At 44.5% G+C, this 27116-nt stretch overlaps 1 protein-coding gene across 1 annotated transcript in view; it reads left to right on the top strand.

Annotated features, from left to right (window-relative positions):
• Nucleotides 1-27116, top strand: part of LOC147673741 (5-hydroxytryptamine receptor 3A-like) — a 193357-nt gene that overhangs the window by 111750 nt on the left and 54491 nt on the right. Inside the window, exon 6 of the mRNA XM_086945525.1 lies at nt 2111-2268. Within this exon, the coding sequence (XP_086801651.1) occupies nt 2111-2268 (158 nt within the window). The remainder of the gene's footprint in view (nt 1-2110; nt 2269-27116) is intronic.

The raw sequence follows: 27116 nt of genomic DNA, 5'->3' as shown, positions 1-27116 counted from the left end.
TCTACACCTAACTATCATTGGTAGATGTAATCTTATTAAAATGGTATTTTTCCCCAAGTTCTTATATTTTTCAGAACTATTTGGCTAATGTTTGACCAACAAATTTTTAAAGAAATTGATGGGATAACATTTATTAATCTACCCAAAGATAGAGGAGGACTTGCCTTACCAAACCTTAAAATGTATTGGAGGGCGACCATTCTCAACTATAGCAGAGCACTTTTAACCCCAAACTCGCAATTAGATCAAGTGAGGGGGGTCCCGACTCCACAAGAACTTATTTTGGGCGAAGACATAGGAAATCATCTTTGGCGTCTGACCTATGATTGTCACTATAAAAAGGTTCGCTTTAAAACTTTAAAGGGAATAAATACTGCGTGGGGCAATATACGCAAAATCCTGGGGGTTAGTAGATTTTCACACTATACGACTATATATAGAAATCGAAATCTCCCTGAGATTTTCTCTGATTCATGTATGGAACGGTGGGTTAGGTTGGGTATCACTAGACTTGGTTCATTTTACAACTTAAGAGGGTTCAGCCCATTCGAACCATTAAAAAATAAATTTGGTTTGGATCATCGTGATTTTTTTAAATACTTGCAAATTAGAGATTTTATAATGAAAAAGGGTGGCGGCAACTCGGCATTTCTGAAAATACAATTAATTGAAACGATTATCCAAAATAACACAATTAAAATTGGGGAAATATACAATAATCTGATTATCATGTTCCCCGACGACTTAGACAAACATTTTCAAATATGGCAGAATCTATTAGAAATACCAGAAACCTCTGTTCAGATGGGATTTGATTACTCTTAATCACTCCTAATATCAACTAAACTACAATCACAATATTATAAGACCTTTTTTCAATTATATTATATGCCTAAAAGAATAGCCAAGTGGAGTACAGGCAAGGGGACTCAATGTCCAAGATGCTCACTACCTGAAGTCGATATAATACATATGTTTGCCACTTGTAAGGAACTCTATATTATAAAACAGGAAATATCTACTTTTCTTTCTAGAATTTTGAAAACAAATATAGAGATAACTACCGCTGAAATAGTACTGGTGGTAGACGGAGATACCTGACCGACCCACATAAGGGGACTGATATTTGTAGCAATGGCGGTATTTAGAATATGTCTAGCATCAGCCTGGCTCGACCCATATTCACCTACATTTCAACAATGGCAGGCTCGCATACTAGCAACCTATAGTTTGGAAATTGCTATATACAATCGGAAGGGTCGGAATAAGAAAAATAAAGGGTTAGAAATTTGGGATCCCTTAGCACAATGGATGGAACATACTGATTAATCAAGATCGTATAGTATGTTATTATATTTTAATTTGTTCAATTATAATTTTTGTACAATTACGTGCTTATTCTGGCCAATGTTTATATTTGTTTAATTGTCATGCCTGTATCAGGGTGGGGTGAGGGGTGGTGGGATGGGTTGCTTCAACAATGTAAAAACTCAATAAAGATTGTTTAAAAAAAAAAGAAAATGATCTGAGGATGATGTGGTAACTACTGGTAAATACTCTTAGAGTTACTATATTTCTTATTATGAACTAAACAAAAGGAGGTGCACTGAAGCAAATGAATTTACTCTTTTATGATTTCTCCAAATTCTTTCTTTGTTCCAAAATTCATATTCATTCATAAAAACAGCCAATGCGTTTCGTTCCCAAAGAAAAACTTGTGGAACTTCATCAGGGCTGCTTTAAGTTGTAGTCTATCGCGCCGTGAGGATATATTTTGTAATGCAATTTCTCCTTATGTTAGAGGTAAGTTCCAAAGGCTAAAGCTTGACATCTTGATACGCATCAAGACTCTCCTTCCGTGGTGCCGTGCTACACGGAAGGAGAGTCTTGATGTGTATCAAGGTGCCAAGAACTTACCTCTACCATAAGGAGGAATTGCATTACATAATATTTTATTGATAAAAATGTGCTCTCATACAAGAGGTTAGAGACACGTTGTAGCCTCGTTCAGTCCTCTAATCTTTTGAAGTTGTAGAAAAAATGTATACATCCTATTGGCTTTCTACCACAAAATGAGTTAGTCATTGGTGTTCTTTTACTCTTGCCACAGTTGAAGATATAATTATGGTGCAGAAAACAGACTCTAATCTGGAGACAACTTCTTCCCAGAAGAACTTTGCTAAAGGCGAATGGCTCCTTAAAGGAATAGATGTGTTTAGCAAAAACGTGACTAATGAAGATGGGATATACAGCAAAGTCATCTATGAGGTAAGACATAAAACAGATTATTGATGAAGTTATGTATGTATGTATACATAATTAAGCCACTAAAAAACATAAAAATAATGTTATAGATAGGTGACAATATCAGTTTATACGTAACATTTTAAAACTAAAAAAGTCACTGAAATTCACCAATCATAGTCAACAGAAGTTTCTATAACTTGCACCCTCGCCATGCACAGTGTCATTAGTGATGTTATCAATAATGTCATAGGACATGTAATAGCTGATGTGATATATGAGGTCATAAGCAATGCGTGTGAGTTGTAGTTACTTACCTCAGTTAACAATAACTGCTGACTTTCAGTGATGTCTGTTTTAGTTTAAAATGGTACCTTTAAACAGAGATTTTCATCTAACGGTAACATCACTTTAACCTTTACTTCTTCCTGTGAATTTCAATTTTTTTTATGTAAAGTAACATATTATTACCATACCTAACTATGACATCACTTGAATCTTTTTTTTCTTCATTTTTTTATTTTTAAACGTAAAGTAATATTTTATTGGCATAAGTAACTATCCCCCTGCACAAGACCTTTCGCCATGTGTTGTGAGGAATTGGAAACAGGGCCACAGACACCCAATCCCCCTTTTTTGTTTTGTCGATCCTGCAGGACTTTCACTGAAACAGCGCTGGCACCTGTGTTCCCACAGGACTTTTGTGGGAGTGATGGATTAGGGCGGGCTCCTGCACGAGTCCTGCGGGATCGCGGCAACCCTAAAAAAAAATCTTTAATGGGGCGCTGGGTGCCAGGGTACCCCAACCCTGCCCCTATACTTTGTTATTATTTTCATTTTCATGACACTGGGACTGAGTACCTGTGTCCTGCAATGGCAGCCACTACAATTCCCTTCATGTTGTGGACAGCCAGTCATGTCACAAGCTCCTGCAGGACTCAAAGGAGTCTCTTGCTCCCAAGGGAGTGAGCTGGCCAATGAGAACAATCAGACCACTCCATTTTTTTATTTCACACTACTGTGAGAGACCCTTGTACCCAAATGACTAGCGATCGATATACTGTGACCCTTAATTTACGAAAACCTACTGAATGGATTTACACCGAGTCACAAAAAGCAAGCTTTGTGGGTAAATTTCTAGCTTTCTGCCAAATATGTTGTAATACCGCTTAGCTGTTTTGACTGTAGTGGTGGCTAAAGTTCCCTATGAAAACTGCATGGGGACTTTGAGTTTTGGGACCCCCCTCTTTTTTTCAGCTCCCTGCATGACCGATCACTCTGCATGCTACCTAGAACAAACAAGTTAAGAATCAGAGCTACAGTTTGCATAAGGATCATGTTTTGGTTGAATCTCAGAGTCCCTGTTGTAGCTGCAGCATTATATATGCTGTTACCTACTGGCACATTTATACAGATATGTAACTAGGAGTGGGCAAAATTGCACACAAAAAGTTTCAAACATTTTGTAAAAAGTAGGCACAATTATCAAAATTTCACAAAACCTACTTGCTAGTAACTCATGTGAATATTGAACATGATGGGATACCTCTGTTTCACAAGTCACAGGAGTTACAAGAGAAGACTGGTTCGGGGAAAATGACTCTGCCCGTAGTCACAAGACATACTCTGCTCAAACCAGCCTCCTTCATGCTAAAAGGAGGCAAAGTTTTGCAGATGCAAAAGATCACAATTTTGTTTATTTTATACAATTTGGGTTATACACATTCAAACATTTGATTGCATGTAAACAACGTAAAAACATTCACCCTGTTCCCATAGGGTTCTCAAGCCAATCTATAGCTTACCTGCCATTGAATGAGCTGTGAAACCTAATGTGACTTCTTTATTTCCACCCAGACTGTACTTCAGAGTTTGGAATCCAGTTCCTGCCTAGCAGTTTGCCTAATGTAGGTTTGAAGGTTTTTATTAAATTAGCACAGTTAAATAAAACCATTGCTATAGAGTATCAACATAGCACAATTATCACGTTAAAAGCAAAAACTAAGAAAACCATCAAGGTTTGAGTTCCTATTCATATAACTAAAAAGGCAATCTTGTAGTTACCATTATAATCCCATAACAGGATTCCAAAGCCTAAAATAAAATAAATTAGTACGGGAATACTAGGCCAGGGGACGAAAAAAGTCTGTGATACGTTTTTGGGGGGGAGGAACTGGAAGAGCAGGGGCCAAGGAGGGTAAAAAAAGATTGTCCAGGAGTCTCACACATTTTCCAGTCCTTACAAGCACTTGAGTGTCTAAGGAAGTAAAGCAAAGGGCTGATGCCTCCCAACATGTCCTGATGCCCCATTTTAAATATAAGGGTTTAAAAAAAAGTCTTCTGGGAGCGTCAAGGGCGGGACAACAGCACAGGAGATGCAACCATGATTCGGACCTGTAGTTGCACAGTCTGCAGGCCCCCTCCTCACTTGTTGGAGCCCATCGGTTGAAGGCAGTGGAGCGCAGACCTAGGAGACGCATGAACATTATGTTCTTCCGAGCCACTGTGTTCAGATTTTCCAGGAGGTAAGATTGAGGTACCCCAGGGAGGTATGAGATATTCAGGGGAAGCAAACCAGTTGATGTTTTTAGAGCCTGGGAGTCCATCCGGTGGGAAATTTGTCTGACCTGCTTATTGATAACCTTTTTCCAGACTTTGTATGGAATAGTGTCTGTGGTTAGTAATGAGTTATCGATGTCTAGCTATCTTATGGCCTTTATGATTTGACGATTCCACGGATTCCCAGGGCTGGCAAGAGTTTCTTTTAACTGGGCTTTTAGGGTGTTGTCTGCGGCTTTTAGTGTCCTTATAAAGTATTTCAGGGTATCAGCCTCACAAAAAATAGATTGTCTTTGAAGGCCCAGCTCCAGTCGTAGTCTTGCCCTGTGGATGAAGTTCGGAAGATGGAAGATTTTTTTATAAATGGAAACTTGGGCGTGGTCGAGAATGGCAGAGCATGCGCTAGGGAAGGCCTGATACCCATAGTTTAAGGCGGGGAGAAGAGTGGCTTTAATCACCTTCAGAATAGGTTCTGCAGAAGGACTACTCAGGGACTGGTTAAGTCGGATCAGAGAGTATGTTATTGCTCCAGCTCTCTTTTTCAAGGCAGCTAGGTGAGCTGATGGTCTAGAGGACTCACTAAACCAGACCCCCAGGTAATTATATTTTGATGTTGTTTTGATCTTTGCGGGCCCAATGTTCCACCTTGAATTTTTCTTGTTCTTGAAACAGCCGAATATCAAAACCTTTGTCTTTTGCTGGCTGATTTTTAGAGCGTTAGCAGTATTATATCTGTGGAGCGTGCTTAAAGCTCGTTGAAGGCCAGATTTTGCCTGGTCCATTATAACAATCGTCGGCATATTGCAAAATGTGCAGGTTTGTTTTTGCAAGGCCCAATTTTGGCGGAAGGAGATTGGTTTTCTCCAGGAATGTTCCCAGGTCAGCGGTGTAAAGGTTGAACAAGAGGGGGCGAGAACGCAAACTTGCTTTAGGCCATCTGAGGTTGGAATTTTTGCAGAGACTGTCTTTGGGCCAGTTCTAACTCGCACCCATGTGTTCTTATGCAAGGAGATAAGGGCTCCTAACAGACTCTGAGGGATCCCCCATTTGTCTAATTTCCTCCATAAGGTGTTACGAGACACTTTATCGAAGGCAGCGCAGTAGTCTATAAAGCAGCAGAGGTAGATGATTTTTTTGTGCTGCTTGTTGACTCAGGATAGCTAGAGTGGTGATGTTGTCTATTGTAGAAGCCGAGGATCGAAACCCAGTTTGAAAATATGGTAGAATGTTGTTTTCTGCTACCCATTTTTCTAGCGACCTGAGAAAACACCGGGCATATACCTTGGCCTCAAGATCTTATAAGGCAATGAGTCGATAATTAGCTGGAAGAGAGGGATCTCCTTTCTTAAATATTGGGCATAAGATTGAGCCTGTCCATGAGTCTGGTAACCAATAGGTAGTAAACGCGTTGTTGTATAAGGGGACCAAAAGCTTGGCCCACTCTTCCAGTGCACATTTGAATACCACAGATAAAAGGCCGTTGGGCCCGGGAGCACCATCGTTTTCCATGGCTTTCAAATACTTGGAGACCTCGGCTGGAGTAGTCTGCTCATGGATTTCTATCTGCATAGTATCAACACAGTCTCTAAATTCGCTCACCACAGGGTCCAGGGTGTCACAGCAGTGTTGTTGAATCACATGCTGGGCCCAATCTTCTTCACGGTACTGCGTTCCCTCTGTTCTTATTGGAGGAACGAACCTTGTTTATGTGGTTCCAAAACTGGGACAGGTTTTTTCCCTTTAACAGGGCAAATATTTTTAGCCACTCATTCTGTTCTTTTTGTCTCTTAGCTTCCCATGAGGATTTTTTAAAGGCTTTGAGCAGTGAGGCCATATTGTTAGCAGAGTGCGCAGTGCCTGTAGATTTTTGCAGGCGCACAGCCCTCCTTAGGGCTCTCTTAGGATGGCTAACACCGGGTCAAAAGTCTGCTTCGGGCGAGGCCCGTGAGGTCTGTGGTGAGCTTCAGGGCCTGTTAAGATGTCTCCTAGTTTGACAATGGCGTTGTCCCACCAGTGATGGAAGTCTGTGGGGGCATTGTGCGTGGAGTTTGGAGTTACTCCCATAAGCCAGGAGCCAACCTTATCAGAACCCAAGTGTCCCATTTAATGCGTCTGACTAGAGTGTGGAGTTCGACCTGCATTGAGTGCCCCACTTCAGTTATTTCGGCAGCGGGAGGCACTTGCAGGTCCATTGTTACAGTTAAAGGATTATGGTCGCTCTCGGTACGAGTGGGGATTTCCATCATGATTAATTTATTCGCCAGAGATGGTGATAAAAAAATATAGTCAATGGTCGAAAGATTCTTAAATGTTGGCGACAGATGGGCACCAGGATTCTGTTCCAATGTGATTTGCTCTGCAGAACGTACGTTCTAATTCGTTAAAAAAGTAGTCATGGCTTCTTGCTCTTTAGTTTTGGTGACTGAATGGGCGTTGGTAGCCAGATCTCTGATGTTAAAATCCCCTAGTAACAGTACTTCTGCAGAGGCGAATTCCAATAAAAGTTCTTCCAGATATTTGACCAATAAGGCTGTTGCCATTGATTTTGAAGTTTTAGCTATGTTGTGGTAACAGTTAATTAAGAGCAAGGAAAAGGCCCTGCTTAAGGTTGAAAGACCGGTAATTAATACAGTCTGCCCTGCCGTTAAGTTCCAATAGATGGGAGTAGCTGCGATCTTGCACCTGTGTTTGATGAAAATGGAGAGGCCCCCAGAAGGTCTTCCATTGGAATTGGGCTGGGAGGCTGATTGAAAAAGTTTGTAATAGCCGTGGAGAGGTGATGGAGATAGAGACCAAGGGCTAGATGTAGGTAATTCTAATTTACCGACTCATAAATACCGAATTTTACCGATTCGGTATTTATGAATCGGTAAATTAGAAGGAGGGAGATGTAGCTAATTTTTTAATTTGATTTACCGAATCGTTAACATTCGGTATTTACTGATTCCGTAAATACCGAATCGGTATTGCCCATTGATTCCTATGGGCCTGGAAGCCCATAGGAATCAATGGGCAATACCGATTCGGTATTTACCGAATCGGTAAATACCGAATCCTGCAAGGGTGCAGGGGGTGTCACTTTGACACCCTCTAGCACCCCAATTCCAGACTTGTGTGCCATGTGGCACACAAACATACCCTAAGGGCATGTCTGTGTGTCACATTGCAAAGGTGTGCATGCACAGATGTGCATGCACACCTGAATTCGGTATTTTACCACCCAATAGGATTGGGTGGTAAAATACCGATTCTTAAGGGCCTGTGGTACTCTTAGGAGTGCCACCTACATGTGGATTTACCGAATCGGTAAATATACCGATTCGGTATTTTACCGATTCTGTAAATTTACAGAATCGGTAAAATATAGGTTCCCTACATCTGAAAACCCTAATACCGGTCGGTAACGGCCGAATTCGGCCGTTACCGACCGGTATTAAGGCTCCTACATCTGGCCCCAGGTCTCTTGAAAACAAATGATGTCACTTTTATTCAGAAATTCCACAGCTGATTTGGATGAGAAGGTTGACTTTAACCCAGCCACATTCCAAGAAGAAATGGTCAGTTTGGAGTCTGACCATTTGGCTTCCCCGTTAGGAGGAGTGCTGCTTGGAGCATGCGGTTGAAGGCTCTCGGTCGGAGTACCCATGGAGGCTGTGAGTAGCGTGGGAGACAGGGCAACTGGATTTACAGCTCACCAGACGTTGATTGTTATTACATGAGATGTTTATGAGGGTATCCGCTTCCGAAGCATCTGGAAGCCAAACATGGGTTGCACCCGAGTCCCCTTCAGAACGCTGATGTACGGACTCACTAGGTCATCCTGAAGAAGATAAAATATTATGACCAGTGACGGGCTGGAGCAGGGCCCAATTAGGGTCTCCCGTTGATGAGTGAAAGAAAACGTTGATCTAATCGCTTTGTTGGCAGGTCCGGGATTGAAAACAGAAACAAACTGTAGGAGTGTTAGGAGTATGACATGCTTTCTCTTGTTCCAGGACATTTGTTTTTGTCCTCCCCTTACTTTCTAGTGAATTGAGTTCCCCTATGTGGCCGTGGACTTGCTGGACACTGCCTGTTGCACATCAGAGTGCATGTGTTTTCCGTCGCTCTTGGTTTGCTCTCTCTCTCTCACAAATATCCCAGCCTGCTCTCTGTTGCTTTCCTACAAACCGCAACACCGACCACTCCTCTTTTGTTCCCTCCACCTCTATCATTCTAAATCTATTTTAAATATTTTTTGGGGAGGGCAAAGCAGCAATTGCTCCTGTAACTCCACAATTTTTTTTATACACTTAGAATTCCTTTTTTTATTGACCAGTCTATGTGATGTCATCTTAGATCCGTCAATAAAAAATTCAATAGAGGCGCCAGTGTTATTGTGTAAGCGCATGCATGCACCTACAGAATGATGCTAACGGCAAAATTGGCCACACCATCATGTCTTTTTTTTAACAATGCTAAACAGCACTGGCAAGAAGCATTTCTTTTTAACAATGCTGTTCAGCATCGCAAAAAAGCATTGGCAAAGCCAGTAGGTCCCAAAGGTCAGACCTATTGAATTTTCCAATGCTTGTTCTGTTCTATATGCTAGAGAGGCGCTTCAGGTTAGGGAAGATGTTTTGACAGGAGATAGTGCATGCTATAAAGCCCAGTATGTGTACCAACCCAGGGAATTTAGGTGTTATCCTAAAGGGGGTGCAGGCGCAAATACTGCAGCCGCTGCACCCCCTTTAAGCACTCAACAATGTCAGGCATTAGCTTGCTTTTTTAATGAGAAAATTGACAAAATTATCTCAGACATCAACATCAAAATATCTAACGCTGACCCACCCCTTCCATCTAACCCCTGCCTACCTCAACCCACTGCTGCTGACAAAAACCTGCTGGAATCCTGGCCGAATCTCTCATTGGAGAATCTTAAAGGAATCCTTAAATCTGTCAAATCTGGTTCCCCTAGGGACCCCATCCCTATTAAAATTATAAAACAATTGGATGACCAGTCCCTGAACATCATTGCCAACATTTTAAATTTGTCTTTCGACCTCGCCACTGTCCCGGCCTTATGGAAGCACGCTATGGTGACACCCCTCTTGAAAAAGCCTAATGCAAACCCAGAAATACTGGCCAACTATAGGCCTATATCTCTGCTCCCTGCGTTCTCTAAGTGCCTCGAGAGACATGTACATTCCACGCTAGCCACTTTTGCAGAGGAAAACTGCTTACTCCACCCTTCGCAATCTGGTTTCAGGGCTGGGTTCTCGACGGAGACCGCCCTGTTAGGTGTCACTGAAAATATCCGACAACTCCTTGACCAAGGCCAAACGGTAGCACTTGTGCTATTGGATCTAAGTGCGGCGTTCGATACCATCTCCCACGAAACGCTCCTTAGAGAACTACACACAAATGGCATAAGAGGAAAGGCTCTGGAATGGATTAAATCCTTTCTGGCAAACAGAACCTTTCAAATTGCATCAGCACAGGCCGAGTCAGACTCCCTACCTGTAGCTCATGGAGTGCCACAAGGGTCCATCCTGAGCCCTCTGTTTTTTAATATTTATCTAAAACCATTGGTAGAACTTGTTGAGAAGCTAGGGCTAACTCTCATGAACTACGCCGATGACACCCAAATCATCTTTTCCCTGTCTAACTCTTGTCCCCACTCCCCGTCGCTACTCAAGGAAGGACTATTAAAAATACTGAACTGGATGACAGCAAACCAGTTAAAACTGAACGGGGACAAGACGGAAATTCTGATTTTGGGAAAAGACAAAGAACTCTGGAACCCCACGCATTGGCCAGAACAGATGGGCATCCTTCCTATCCCGGTGCCCCATGCTCGTAATCTGGGTTTCATACTAGACAACGCCTTATCCATGGATAAGCAGGCCAGCAAAGTTACCGGATTGTGCCTCACCATAATCAGATGGTTGAGGAAAATCCTGTGGATGTTGCCTCCGTCAACACAGAAGACCGTAGTCAATGCCCTTCTCACATCCAGGCTTGACTACGGCAACATCCTATACTTAGGCGCAAATAAATCTGTCATTGGACGCCTGCAAGTGGCACAAAACGCCGCGGTCAGACTCCTATGCAAGATTCCCAGGAACGCTGGAGTCTCGAAACACCGCCGGGACCTCCATTGGCTCAGGATTGAGAACAGAGTTCGCTTCAAGGCGTTGAACTATATGTTCAAAATAAAAACTGGAGGAGCCCCAAAATACCTCCAATCCCTTGCCTGCCTCTACACACCAAAGAGAAACCTCCGGTCCCAGACAGCAGCACGGTTCTGTATACCTAGGTTCAAACGTGCAAGATCAGGGGGCAGATCCTTTGCCTATCTTGGACCGACCCTATGGAACTCGCTTCCTCCAAACATTCGGAAGGAAGATAACCACCATAGCTTCAGAAAGCTTGTAAAGACCTGGCTATATGAACAGTAAACCACTCAAAATCCCCCCTCCGTCTTCTTGTCTTTTCGCTTCTAGCTGTGTCTAGGCGCCGGGAAACCCTTCTTGGGTAGCTGTCGCGCCCTACAAATTGACAAAATAAAAAAAAAAAAAAATATCCTGCACCCACTAATCTACACCTCTTATGTGAGAGTGAGCAGCACAAGTTTGAGAGGATGTATTTATTTATTTAATGGTTTATTTATTTTGTACATATACACACAAAGGGGGGCCTGAGGAGTTATGATGGACCAGTGAGGGCACACTCCCAAGTTGTGGGGAGACATAAACAACACCACAGGTCCTACTGGTGAATCCGTTGAACTGGCTGGATCACTGGTTTAGTATCTGATATCACACATGCCGATACGTTGTTATTTTTCTTGTTCTTTGACTCACTTTCATACTGCAGTATCTATTATGGAGATCCTGATGAATGCCACAACATGTTGATTACTACTCAGTACAACTACATCTAATGTCTGCAGCCGTACTCTTCGCTATTTGTTTTGAAACCTAGCATAAGGTAGCAAGAATAAAACTTATCAGGCTAACCCTGTAGCTAGTTTTAGTCACCCATTGACCAGCACTGCAACTTTCCCATTACCCATCTGCTCACACTGGGTTTTAGGAATACCCCTCATACTTGAAAACATCCCTAAGCTCCCCCCTGGCAGAGGGGGTTGTAGCCCGAATCATGACTAGGCTTCATGATGCGAGGAGGATTCCCCATGATGAAGCATAACACCTTTGGTGTGTGAGGGAAACCATCCTTAAAAGGGAAACCTCACCATAAGGCAGTCTGTTCCCTTTTTTGACTGTCAGCCTGTTACGACGGGCCTGGGGGCTCTTTGTGTATTTGATTATTTATTGTGTACACAAATTACACACTCCCCAATCTCAACATAAACCAAATTGAAGCTAATGAAATAGACAAGATAGAATCCACTAAATTCACATCAACCTAAATCTTAATTAAACCAAGCATTGGCAATGGCAATTGGTCACGCTTTACCTTTACATACAGTGAAGTATACAAAAGGGCGAAACCGGTCTTTGGTTGATTTCTATTGGAGCAGGGTGAAGACGTATTTTCATATGACTGGGTCCAAACTGAGGTGGCATGGTGGGCAAAAGAACAATTGACTGTGATGCATCCGGAGTACCAGAGGCTGAGATTAATTAAAGCATACCATCTATCCATAATTTTGTTTTGTATACTTCATTAACTTTCTATACAAGCGAGGCAGATTGGCATTGCCAATGCTTGTTTAAGGTAGCCTTAAATATTTGTCATGCCCGTTGTTATACCTTTCCCATTTCTGCTGCTGTTTTTTTAGTGACCGCTCAGTAGTACTAACAGCCAGTCAACTTGTATTTCTTCACTGTATTTCTTCACTGTGGCTTTCTTTGCAATACAGCGTTTGGGGCAGGACAATGACACAACCAATGACTGCAAATACAAAAAGCTCCTGTCAGCTGGTGAAACACAGAAAGTGAGGAGAGCCACAAATAGGAGCAAGGCAACTGAGAATTATATAAAAGCCATTCAATCTTGACCAAGGATTTGCTCTGTGGAGTATTGTATGCAATGTTTTCTCTCAACAGGCAGGTGGATCTGTCTGCAGCAAGACTGCAAAAATGAAGCAGATAACAAAAAGTCTCATATCAAGGAGGGCACTTACCCTATATTATTGAAAACCTGCCCAGGTATGTGTAACCACTACTTCAAAGGTAACTCCACCTCCGGACCTTCATGGGGTAGAAATAACTATGCTGTGCCTTGTCATCCTCATTAAACCCACAGGAACTAAAACGTAATAAAAGATTAGAGGGGTGAGGATAGGGCTTTCCAGGGGCACTTGTTCAGGGTTCCTCACCCTGATATTGGCTGAGTGCAGGTTGAGTGGACCACATCTCGTGATTCAGATTATTTTTAGGGCAAGCACACAGGGTGCATATGTTGCATGGCAACCGCAGTACTGGAAACATGTATGATTCTGAAAATGCACATTGCAGTTACCATTGATTTCCTAGCAAAAGGTAGAAGATGTAAACAGCAAATATTTTAGAAACATTTATCTTTGCCCCCAGGCCCATAAAACTGCTCCTAGCGCGGCTGATGGATGGAATGTTTGTTCCAGGTCCTAGTCCTTTGGAAAGTAAAGGGCAAGCATTTTCCAATGAATTTCAGAAAAATCTGCAAACAGCTTTTTAGTATCTGCTAGTAGCCCTCTGCGCTAATTTTAAGCTGCATGATGTGCAATAGGCTTTTTTAAGTGTGTTCAAATTTTCAAGGTTTCCTGCCTGAAATTTGACAAATAAACCATGATGTTGACAAGTATTGAAAATATTGAATTCAATATTCAGTTTTGAGATACCTTAACCCCTTGCATGCTCGTGACGGCCGGGAGCTATCACACGTCACAGTGGGTGTGTGCGGAGGTCGGCCCCCGGCCGTCCGAATCCCGCCCACTAATAAAAACTCCTGCACAGCGCAAAAAATTTCGGGCGCACGGAAGGGGTTAAGGTAAGTGTCTGACTTTACTCCAGTACTTAATTTATTTTACTTTTTTAACAATGCTTCACAAACAAGTATTTTCAAAGCCAATAGATTAGCATGCACATTATAAAAGCGAGACATATTCACTTTGCTAATAGTTGTTTACAAGTGATGCTAGGTATGACCTCTTTGTTCCTCTTATTGCCTCTTGAAGACTTCCAACCACCGTGCCTCAGCAGAAGTACAACAGCTCATTCACTGACCAGAGGTATCATAGAGAGCGCATATGGAATAATCAAGTTTCTGGATATGTCTTCCATTGCATCACCTTACAACCAGACATCAACACATCCAAACATCCAGCACTATGGTCCAATCTAGAAACCTGTCTGGACAGTCCCTACTGGAGCAGGACCAAGACTGATTTGAATAAGAGTGGATGTCTAGAATTGCACAGTGGGTAAAAAACAATGGTCTGGAAAGCAGTCCTGAGAGATTGCCATTGGTTTAGATTAATTCAAGCAGGAGCATAGCTTACTCAGTGAGATTATGGGTGTGTGAATCTCATATATCCAAACTAAAATGTGGTGGGCAGCACGGTGGAAGGGAGAGATTAGTAAAGTTCGAGATGGACTGTTTCCATTAGAAACAGATTCAGTAACAAATTGCCCAGTGGGCAAAAAAACAAGGGCTTGGAATGCTACACCTAGAAATTGCCACCAGTTAGACTATTTGCAATCATTCACCTTATCACTTTTTGGGTGTTTGCCTGCCAGTAGTACGCCTGGAAACCTGAGGCTGACTCACCTTTAAAGACTACTACTGCCAATGTTTTGAGCTCCAAAACTTAGCAAATTTGCACCCATTCATGGAGTAATTCTGTGGGTGCATATTTACACATGTTTTGGTTACTAAAGGTAATGCAAGCTGCATTTCTTCGCGGCCTTACTAGATTCAGACACCTTAAAAACCTTCAGGTATATTTTCCATTTACCTAAAAATGCATCACCAGCCCAGATATGTTTGAAAATTGGGCTAATTAAAAAACAATTGCCAGAAAATGGGCTTACACTAAATGTTGTCATAGGCTGAAAAAGTCAACAGACAACCCTTTAAACAAAGCCTCGTGGGCAGAAATAGTGAGCAGACGTGGTACACTGGCAGGACTTTATTTTGACTCTGCCATACAATCTCTTAGAATACAATACTATCCTCCTGGGACCTAACAATCTCTTACACTGCTTTTGAAAAGTCCATCAACAGTATTATAAAGATGATATCTGTAGTCGAGGATAAGGTGGTCTTACCAAAAAGATTGCATGACTGGATGTTATAAAACAACTGCAAACCTTTTAGGGCAGAGCAATACCTTGAGTTTGGAACTCAGTGTTTCTGAAACAAATATTTATGGCCTGCTCTTTTTGATTTCTACCCTCTCTCCTGCACAATTTCCTAGGGCTTCGGAACTTAGAATTAACCAACTGTCGTTTATGTAGGTCCGCTAAAGAGAGGCAGCTGGTAAATTTAGGAGGAAGGGGGCGGAAGGGACACACACATACATACATACACTCTCACTCACACCCATGCATTCATGCAAGCGCACACACACCCACACACACACACACACACACACACACAAACACACATATCCATTCACAACAACACTCATTACCAAATATTCAAACATACAAGCACGCACTCACCAAACATTAATATAAAATAAATCTCAGTTAACTGCAGCTCTGCCTTGGAGGTCCCAAGAGGTTTTGAACTGCTGCCTTCCCAAATTGATTACACTTAGGTTAGCCGATGAGGGAAAGCAGCAGTCCCAACCTTGTCACAAAGTAGAATGCGATCAGTGAGACTGCTGACCCCACCCCACTCTTAGACAAGGTGTCCCTTATTGACTCTTGGCCCTGGGCACTTCAGGGGTTAAAACTCAGGGACCCAGGTCCAAGGCAGAGAGTGACGCTCCCCCTCGTCACTAACAGGAGGGCTCGAGGACCTTTGCTGAACTGAGGAGGTCACGCCCACAGGAGCTGTGACATTCTCAGCCCAGCAAAGTTCAGATTTAGACAGTCAGGAGCCTGCAAATTTAGTGCATGTCTAGCTCCGGCTGCCTCACCTGAAAATGAAGAGCGCCTGTCAGGCTGACCGTTGCTCAGCCTGACAGACACTCTTCTTGAGGGGCAAAGGTGGGGAGGGGGCTCTCAGCCCCTATGGATGGGCCGCAGCTAATTGTTCATCTACTCTGCAGTTTCCCAGAAGTTTAAAAAAAAGAAGAGTGCTGTTGAGAGTGCCTGTTAATGAGCAGACAATATGCTCATGCAGACAAGCAGTCTTCACTTGTTTAAACCCTGTGGACACGATCCCGAACTGTATGTTTACAAATGTTTTATTAAGGGTTGACGGATTGCAATACAGACGCCAGGACGCTAGCATTTTTACGGAAAGAAAGTATCGGCAGGCACGAACACGTGCATTATCAAGACTGATCCGGGCCATTATATTCCTTGTTTTATGTAACAATTACGGTTGGGAACGTTTCCCCCTTACTCACCCGTACTGGCGTCCCGATTCTTAGCTTCTTTTGAATAGCTGGCAAATTTGACTCTTGGGAGGTGATCGCCTCAACGTGAACTAGCATACCCTACCGGGTTGGAATTCTCACCGGCTTCAGGATGTTATTGACCTGGAATTCAGCCATAGAGCCCTGAAGAGTCAGAGAACACTGTTTCTCTGATGAAACACGTGTTGGCTGGCTGTGTGTCCTTTTGTGTGACGACCAAATAAAGAAATCAAAGAATTTCAACATTGGATTGGTTCCATTTGCCTTTACACTGCATCAACTTGATGTATTACTATACTATATGAGTGCGCAGGACTGTTGCTATAGTTGACCTTTTGATGAGTCATCTGGACGTACCCCAAGAACTTCTGGGACATCTTAGCCAATCTCACCCGATCTGAGAGGATTCTGTGAATGCTTCTTTGAAAGCACCAGATATCTGAATATAAGGCATTAATGTGACTTCTAATACCAGTTATATAATTTGATTATGAAGGAGCGCATTTTACTAAGTGTTCTTCAAAGATGTATCACCATCTAGTTGGCACTGAGCTAATTGACCAAAATAGATTAGGAGGAAGCTTCTCTGTGGAACAGCACTGGAGTTCTGGTGAAATTCAAAAGGGGTATTACTTGGAGGATCCGTTTTATTTTTTTTAAAAACATGAGTTTTAATCTCTTAGTACTAACCCTTAACCCATAACCTGTACCCCTTAAACTTGTATCTCTCAATCCACACCAAATCTGTAGCCTATGCCCCAATTCCTTCGCACTACCGCCTGCACTCTTTACCAATAACCGTTTGCCATGCAGCCTAAACCCTTAAACCTCAGTCCGTACCCTTGACCGCTATGTCATCAACCCTGTGGCCTTAATATGATATGTTGAATCCTTAATCATGAATCGCAAATGTTTAACTCTATACCTTTAATGCTTTCCTAACCCTTAACCCCTTGTATTCTAGCCTATTAACCCATAAACCTCACACCCTTACACCTTAACTGTGTCCCCCAAAACCCTTAATGCTATTCCTCAATTCCTAAACCTATATTCCCTGTACCTAATCGGTGTTTAGACTAAGGGCCTGATTTAGATATTGGCGGATCGAGTCCCACAGTGGCTTTTTCAGCATTCTTCCCACCCCCGGCTAGGCGGTCCGTCTGCCCTGTTTAGATGTTAGTGGGTCCATAGATGAAAGATCGCTGTGGTCCCTCGGTTACCACCAGAAAATCTTGACTGCGTCGATGGCAAGATAGGCAAAAGCAGCTGCCGGAAGGAGGACAGCCTGCTTCCCCACCGGCCCAATCATGATGTGCCTTCCCACCAACATGACTGTGGAGGTATAAAACCTTCACACCTGGGAGGTAAAACCTTCACACCTGAGTTGGCAGAATGAAAGGGATATACGGCAGAAACTCACCTTTTCTCACTCACTTACTGCTCCGCCATGGATCCAATCTTCCAAGTTCTGCCGCTGCTGCTTTATGACGAACAAAACCAACACCGTCATGGACACAATCGACAGTAAGCTCCACTTTTACCTTTTACCTATTGACTGGTCTGTTAACCTAAGCACAGGACTCATGCATTTGTAAATCTCTCTTACAAGCAATAGCATATAAATGTGCAATGCATATGTCTGTAATGTTGACATTAAAGAATTAAAGGAAACACACATTGTACACTGATCACATTGTATGTATAAATTTGGTGCAGGCCGTCTTTAAAAAATGGATACTTGCACCAAAAGGGATATCCAAATAAAAATCAAAAAGTCACCATACAGGTATATTAAAGAAATGTCTTAATTTTACACATTAAATATGCATGCGACACACCATAGGGATAAGAGCAATCAAACATGATGTAGAAATTGCACTAGAGAAGGTGTAACCTTTACGTAGGAAGGAACAATAAGATCAATGTCAATCACACATTAGAAGTATTCAACATATACATCTATGTTACATTTACCCTTCTCTAGTGCAAGTGCTGTACTGTATCCAGTTTCAATATTGATAACGTGTTCATACTGATCAGTAATCAAGGTGAAACAAACACACCTGTAATAACGCATCCAAATAAAATCTGTAACATTAATTAGTTGGTGCAGGTGGCCATTACTATGATGAATGCCTGCACCTAAATTCAAATGACCATCATATACTAAGTTAACTAGTTTATGCACTTAGCAAAGGAGACATTAAAAAATCAGTTGTATTACCTGCCATCGTGGTAAAGAAAAAAAGTACTTCTCATTTTACTCTGAAACATTGCTAGAAAGCAAACAGTTGCTAAGGAAAATTAATGCAAGGACTAATTTGGTAAAATCAAAAGTATGTATTTATTCAGCAAAATGTCCATAAAGGTGCAGTATTGTGGAGTGGCACAAAGCTTGCCTCCTAATGTACTGCTGGGGGAACCTCCTCATGAAGGGACATCTAGTGGGTAGAGCAGGCACCTAACAGATCTTGCATTGGAGGGGGGTTGGGTTTGGAAGGAGTGCCCTTGGGTTTGGGAGGGGGTGGTTTTGGAAAGGGTGCTCCTTCGTTTGGTAGGGGTGGTTTGGGATAAAAGGGGTTGATTGGTATGTATGAGGAGTAGATTTGAGTTTGGCAGGGGTGGGTTGTGATGTGGAAGGGGCGTGTTAGGATGTGGAAAGGGTTGATTGGTGTTTGCTAGGGGTAGGTTAAGGTTTGGATGGGGTTAGGGCAAGGGTAAATGAGGACATCTTCCATCGGAAAATGGGTAGGGGGTTCGGGAGAGAGTTGGGTTTAGGAGTTAGAGGGAGTGGTAGTGTCTTATGTGCATATATCCGTTGAGGGTGCAGGTGGCTGTGGGCCTGGTGCATATTATGCATGTTTGGGTGTGTCTTGTGTCATATGTGTCTGTTGGGTGGATGAGTGTGGGCATTTGAATGTTGTGGCTGTGAATTCTAATGTGTGTGTATGTGTGTGTGGGCAGGAGAGCTGTGGAAGTGCTTGAGGTGGTGCATGTGTTTTTGGTGGTAGCTGGGCGGTCTGTGGGTGTGGTGGTGGTAGTGCATGTGGGTATGGTGGAGGATACCATGTCTGTGGTGGTGCTGGTGATGGGGATGGTGCATGTGGGGGTGGTGGTAGATGCAGCATCTGTGGTTGGGCTGGTGGCAGGGGTGGTACATGTGGGTGTGGTGGTGTTTTCAGTGTTATGGATGTGCTGATGGTGGGGGTTCTGCATGTGGGTGTGGTGGTAGGTGTGGCATCTTTATGTGTGGATGTACACCTGTTTTTTTGTGGTGTTTGTGTTTCTGTGTGGGTGTGCTACTTATGTCTGTGTGAGTGGGTTCACACAAAGGTGTGAGTGTGCTTGGGACAGGTCTGGGAATAGTGAATTCAGATTGGGATGGGGTGGAAGGTGGGGCACAAGGTTTGGATGGTTGGGAGGCTGCGGTCAGTGAGGAGGCTAGACCTTGAAAAGACCTCTGTGGGCCAGACATAGCACTATGAATGCCTTCCAGGTAGGCTACCATTGGCTGGTGGACAAGGATGCAGGAGCTTTAGGGTCTGCCACCACTAGGGATTTCTCACTGGAGGAGGCATCCGAAAAAGATGTTGAGGAGCTGGCCACCTCAACATCTCCTGGCAGGTCACTCCACGCACCACGCAGCTCCACTTGTTCGGCACCAGTGCTTCCAGCCAGCTTCTGCCAGGGTTCGAAGCCCGCTTAGGATCTGCCCATCATTGGTTCTTTTTTGGTTTCTTTTTCCTGATTGTTACTGTTTCGTTCTGTATATTTTGTGCCGCTTTATAACTGTATAATCGTTTTTTGACCCACACTGTCCCCCTGACCTCTGCTCTCCCTTGCCACCCCCTCCCATCCCCGGTTCCCACCGCTGCTTCCCCTGCGGCCCTTCCCCCTCGTTCCCCATTGGCCACCCCGCTCCCTCCTCCCAGCTGCACCTCCCTCCCACCTCTCCATTTATGGCGGCCGCGCGCAGCGGGCGTGCCGCTGGATCGCCGAAAGTGCACCTAAGGCAAGCCCGTCCGTGCCTGGACCGCGCCCAGCGCCAGAACCCCGGGCCCCCGTGAATGCCACGACGCCGACTCCGCTACAATGCCAGCACCCTCCATGCTCTCAACCCCGGACGAAAACACACATGCTTCCGGGTCTCCCCGAAGCACACCCACGGACCCTTCTCCTGCCGGAACTGCTGCTTCACCAGCATCCGGCCAACCAAACCTCTAACAAAAGAACCCAACTACCTCCGATGCATCCTCCTCAGCACCCGCTCTGCCCGCAAACACACCATCGAACTCTGGAACCTTCTCGACTCTACCTCCCCAGACGTCGCCTACCTGACGGAGACCTGGCTGAACCCCACCTCAGCCCCCGACCTCGCCATAGCCATCCCAGAAGACTACAAGATCACCTGCAGGGACCGTACCAACGGCATCGGAGGAGGAATCACCATAGTCCACAGAAACACATTCAGAGTCTCGACCAACACAGACGACACCCTCAGCAACGCCAAACACATGCACTTCCAGATTCACACCGTCCCCAACAACACCCTCAGAGGAACCCTTGTCTACAGACCCCCCGGACCCCGACCACAGTTCAGCGACTCCATCGCCGACTTCATCAGCATACACGCCCTCGCCTCCACAGACTACATCTTCCTCGGGGACCTGAACTTTCAGCTAGAAAACAACAACAAAATCATCTCCACCACCCTGATCGCAAACCTCGCCAATCTCGGACTTAGACAGCTCGTGACTACACCAACCCACGCCGCCGGCCACACGCTGGACCCCATATTCACCACAAGCCCCCACGTCTCCTTCTGCCACACCACCGAACTCCACTGGACTGACCACCACTGCATCCACTTCACCTTACGGAAACCCACCACACACCACCGCACCCAACAAATGCCCCGATGCTGCTGGAACAAGATCACAGAAATCCAGCTAACCAACACCCTTGCCCAGAACCCACCTGCTGACTCCGCCGACCCCAACACCGCCGCCCGCAACCTTAGACAGTGGATCGATGACTGCACCAACACCGTTGCTCAAGAAACACTCCCAACAACCACACCAGCAAGAAAGCCTCCTGGTTCACCAAAGACTTCAGGCCTCCAAACGAACCTGCCGAAAACTGGAGAACACTGGACAAAAACCGCCTGGATAACAACACACACAACAGCAAAGAGCTCTCCAACATCGTGAAGGAACTCTCCAACCCCAGCTCCAAAACCAATGACATTCCGCCTTCGCAAGACAGTGTGAGATTCACTGGCCACCATCTTCCACCGCGAGATCACTGACATCCACGACAGCTTCAACGACACGATCACCCCGACAACCACGGCCCCCACGACCACCACCTGCACCAACCTCCTGCTCTCCTGGACCAACGTCAATGATGAGGAAACCAGCGAGACCATGAACACCATCCACTCCGGATCACCACTGGACCCATGCCTCGACCACATCTTCAACAAAGCCAGCACAGCCATCGCACCCCATCTTCAAGTTCAAGTTCAAGAATTTATATAGCGCACTACTCACCCAGAGGGTCTCAAGGCGCTTGGGGAGGGGGATCATTATTTATCAAATAGCCAGGTTTTAAGTTCTTTTCTGAAGGAGGTGTGGTTCTTCGGAAAACAATCAACACCTCCTTCGAGACAGCAACCTTCCCAGAAAGCTGGAAGCATGCAGAGTTCAACGCCTTACTCAAGAAACCCAAGGCGGACCCCACGGACCTCAAGAACTTCTGACCCATCTGCCTGTTCCCATTCCCGGCAAAGGTCACCGAGAAAATCGTCAACAAACAACTGACCCGCTTTCTTGAGGATAACCACATCCTGGACCCGTCCCAGTCCGGGTTCCACAGCAACCACAGCACCAAGACAGCCATCATCACCGCTACGGACCACATCAGGACCCTGCGAGACAACGGAGAAACAGCAGTCCTCATCTTCCTGGACCTGACAGCTGCCTTGACACAGTCTGCTACCACACACTATGCACATGTTATGTTATGTTACGTTAGCTTGTATAGCACATGGCTACCCCAGCAACGGGGCGTCCCAGCGCTTGCAGATGTGCCATATGGCGTAACATCAGAGCCAGTGAGAGTGTCTTAGATGGAGGAAAACAACCAGGTTTTAATTTGTTTTCGAACGAGCATGTGGTTGGGGGTGGCCCGTGCTTTTAGGGGGATAGAATTCCAGAGGTTCGGGGCCAAATGCATAAATGAGCGTCCTCCGGCTCTGCTCCTCCGGATCTTGATAGTAAGAGCGAGGAAAAGGTCCGCCGAGCGGAGAGCGCGCGTAGGAGCATAGAAGGTACAGAGTCCTTGCAGGGTTTGGGGGCCAACGCGATACAGAATTTTGTGTGTTAGGCAAAGGGTTTTTTAATTGAATGCACTGTTTCACAGGCAGCCAGTGCAAGCAACGGAGAAGCGGGGATATATGGCAGTGTTTTGGGAGTGCGAACAGGATACAGGCGGCGGCGTTCTGGGCTCTTTGTAGCCTATTTCTCACTGTCAAGTTAGAGCCAAGCATAAGAGCATTGCAGGAGTCTAGATGGGATAAGACCAAGGCCTGGACTACAATCTGACGAGTGGTAGGCTCAAAGAAGCCGAGGAAGGGCTTAAGGGTATGTAGGCGGCCATAGCAAGTGCCTGTCACTCTTATTGCATGGGACTCTAGGGCAAGTGAGTTGTCTAAAATCACCTTCAAATTTTTGACTTCCTTCTTAGGAATATGAGGCGGTCCCAGTGTGGGGGCCACCAGTGCTCGTCCCATTTCTGTGTATCACTGCCAATCAGAAGTATCTCCGTTTTGGATGAATTCAATTGTAGACAGTTCTTAGACAGCCAGCTTGACATGGCCAGGATGTCTGCTTGGAATTTGGCTCGGTCCACCATAGTGTCGTTTGAAAAGGTGAAAATTAGTTGCGTGTCATCCGCATACGATATTAATTTGATCTTACGTTCTCGAGCTAGCGTAGCTAGGGGGCGGACATACACGTTAAACAGCGTGGGGCTGAGAGCAGACCCCTGCGGGACCCCACATCCAAGAGGGAACCTGCTAGATGAGTACGGCGGAGCATGTATCTGGAAGGAACGGTCGGATAAAAATGACGCGAACCAATACAGAGCTCTATCCCTGACTCCGATCTCCCAGAGTCTCCCGAGTAAGATCTAGTGGGAGACCGTGTCGAACGCCGCACTCAAATCCAGCAGGACCAGTATGGAGGTGTTGCCCAGGTCCTGTGCCGCCCTTAGATGTTCCGTGGCGGTCAATAGAGCAGATTCCGTGCTATGTTGAGCACGGAATCCATTTTGATACTCATCCAGAATCCCATTGGACTCCAGGTAGTTGGTCAGGATGGAATTGACATGAGCTTCCGCCACCTTAGCAAGGTACGGAAGTAGGGAGATAGGCCTAAAGCTATCTGGCCTGGAGGGGTCCAAAGTGTTTTTTTTAGCAGGGGGACTACCTTGGCGTGTTTCCAAGATTTGGGGATTGAAGCTGACAGGAGTGAGCTGTTGATTAACTCCCGCCCCTCTCGCAGAATGGGGTCCTGGACTAATCTAAACATTTCAGGTTTGACGAGATCTTCAGGGGATCCAGACTTTACTTTTAAGGCCAGGAGTTCCATATCTGCCTGCTCAAGTAGTGGGAGGGCTTGAAGTGAGTATTGGAGGTGCTTATGGTGGGGCTAGAGGTCGTGGTGAGTCCGTCCGGGTGTAAAGAGTTGTAGATCCCTTTGACTTTATCAACAAAGAAACAAGCTAGTTCTTCGCACTGCGCGTCGGATACTATCATGTTACTTGTTTCCTCCGGAGTCTTGGTCATATCCTTCACTAGAGCAAAAATAGTTTTAGAGTAATTGGTACTGGAATTGATCAGGTCCGTGTAATAGCTGGCTTTGGTCTTTTGTATGAGTCTGTGGTAGGCTTTGGTAGCGATTCTGAAGTTGGTTTTAGCCAGGGGATCATATGATCGCCTCCAGATCCGCTCCAGTAACTTACATTGCTTTTTTTCAGTAGCGAGTGCCTCAGAGTACCATGGATGAGACTGCTCGCGCTTAGGCCTCAATCGTTTCTTGGAAATGAAGTGGTCCAGTGATTTATTAATCCATTCTCTGTATGCTGTGTCGGCCTCCTCCATGTTGTCAGGCCAAACTGGGCGGGAAGTTATCAGTCTGGCTTTAAACAGGGCGTCATCTAATTTGTTCCATGGACGCCTCCAGAGCGGGGGGGGAGCTTTTCCCTGAGGCTAGCCGGGATCTTAATCGAGATGTGGACCGGGAAGTGATCGGTCCAACTGAGGGGACTAGGGGTAGAGGTTGTAATACCCTGTATGTTTGTGAAAACCGGGTCTAACAGGTGGCCTGCCAAATGGGAAGGCCCATCAACCAGCTGGTTAAGTTGGCAGGCCTCCAGATCACCCAGACACTTCAGTATAGTAGGGGAATCACGGCGCTCAAGATGGAGATTGAGGTCCCCACATGCCTACATGACGCAGGGATCCAAGAGAAGGCCCTGGACTGGAAAACATCCTTCCTCTCCGGCACAACTCAGAGCGTTCGCCTCCCCCGCTTCCGCTCCAGGGCCACCAAAATCATCTGAGGCGTACCGCAGGGCTCTTCCCTCAGCCCGACGCTGTTCGACATCTGCATGGCACCCCTCGAACACGGCACCGACAACACAATCTCAACATCAGGCCCTTGTCACCAGCAGGCTGGACTACGGAAACTCCCTCTACGCAGGAACTTCGTCCAAGCTCCTGAGGCGATTGCAATGCATCCAGAACTTGTCAGCGCATCTGAGCATCGACATCCCCCGCCGCAGCCACATCACACCACACCTGGGAGACCTGCACTGGCTCCCCATCAACAAGAGGATAACCTTCAAGCTCCTCATTCACGCACACAAAGCTCTCCACAAGACTGGCCCAGCATACCTCAACACTCGACTCAACTTTTACACCCCCACCCGCCAGCTCCGCTCTGCCAGCCTCGCCCTTGCCACAGTCCCCCGCATCCGAAGAGCGACCACCAGCGGCAGATCCTTCTCCCACCTCGCCGCCAAGACCTGGAACACCCTACCCACCAACCTACATCAGACCCAGGACCTACTGGCCTTCAGGAGACTCCTCAAGACCTGGCTCTTCGATCCCTAGCAGGACCCCCACACCCCCAGCGCCTTGAGACCCTCACAGGTGTGTAGTGTGCTCTACAAGTGTTATGATTGATTGATTGATCTGCTGCACTCCCCTCACCCTCTGTGCCACTGGTTCCCTCTGTGTCGGTCATGTCTGCACCCGAAGCACAGTGCCCAGCTGCTACCCAACCTACATTGGCAACTTCTCCTTCACCTGCCCCAGATGATGCTGAAATGCCATATTAAATAGTGTTATTGAGTCTGTGTAAATAGAACTGATGACACGACAGTTCCCAAGTTTTCAGATTGCACCTGCTTCAAGGCTCTCAAACTTTGATTCTTCTTTAGCATAAGCTCATGCATGTAGTGAAAATTCAGAGAAAACATTTGGTCACAATAATGTTGTTACCTGAAATAGATCTTATATCATGTATGATCTTGTCTGTTATCCATTATTATGTCTCTCCTGGAACTGTTTCACACCTCTGAATAGCTGGTCTTCGTTGTTTAGAATAGTGAACTGATGTCACCAAATAGGATATCAACCAAAAATACCTTTTTACGATGTATTCTACATACTTTTCATTCTTAAGTAAAATATGAAATGAATATATGTGCATCAACAAATACAGCAATGTTGTACCAATATTATCATAAACTGAAAGTAGGCTACCTTTGTTTGGGCATTTCACAATGGTGACACTTCAAGCCACTAAACAATATGTCAATTGTCAAGAATTATAAATGAACTCTGTACTGAAAGAGCTTAGCAATGTATCACATACTATGTAGAATAGATACCTATGCTATTGAAGACAGTCAAAAACAAATATTTTTGTGGATTGAAACATGACTTCTACAACATAAGTAAATGCATAGCCTTGAAACATTTCTAATTCGCCTCAGTACAGAGAGAAAAACATCTTCACATGTGACACCTAAATATCTCCAGTTATTTGAACTTTGTTGTATCTTACTGAAATTGTTTTGCTGAATATGAATGTCTGACAAAATATCGAAAACTAGAATATCGAAGTACAAAAATATCGGAACAAAATTATCGATGTCAAAAATATCGGGATCCTATACTTAACTATATATCTACACAAATATCGATTTTTTAATATCGACATACAAAAATATCGTGTACTTTTATATCGACCACATTTATATCGGAAAACAAAAATATCGCAATCTGCAAAATGTAATGACACTTACAAAAATATCGAAATCAAAAATATCGTGAACATAAATATCGGATTTAAAAATATATCGACTTTTGTTAACCTTTTTTAACATAATTAAGGAACGCTTTATATGTTTTCACATTAAAAAAACCATACAACACTTTTATTTATACTATACAAACACCATAAAATCAACTATTTTTTTAAATCATTTCAAAATATGTCACCTACACATATAAAATTATTCTATGGTACTGTGTATACTTTTCAAATTATTCTTTAATTTTATATTCTAATACTAATTAATGTGAACAGAATTTCAAATCTACTAACTAACCAATCAGAAGCCTAATTTTTTAAATGAACCAATAGTAAAGTAATTACTACTGACACTCCCCTATATAAGCAATGAAAACGTAAGCACACACTACTTGCCAAAAGTCACAGAA

This window comes from Lissotriton vulgaris, chromosome 12, assembly GCF_964263255.1.
Source record: "Lissotriton vulgaris chromosome 12, aLisVul1.2, whole genome shotgun sequence".
Lineage (NCBI taxonomy): Eukaryota > Metazoa > Chordata > Amphibia > Caudata > Salamandridae > Lissotriton > Lissotriton vulgaris.
Note: the sequence above shows the minus strand (reverse complement) of the source record. Positions and strands in the feature narration are given on the sequence as shown.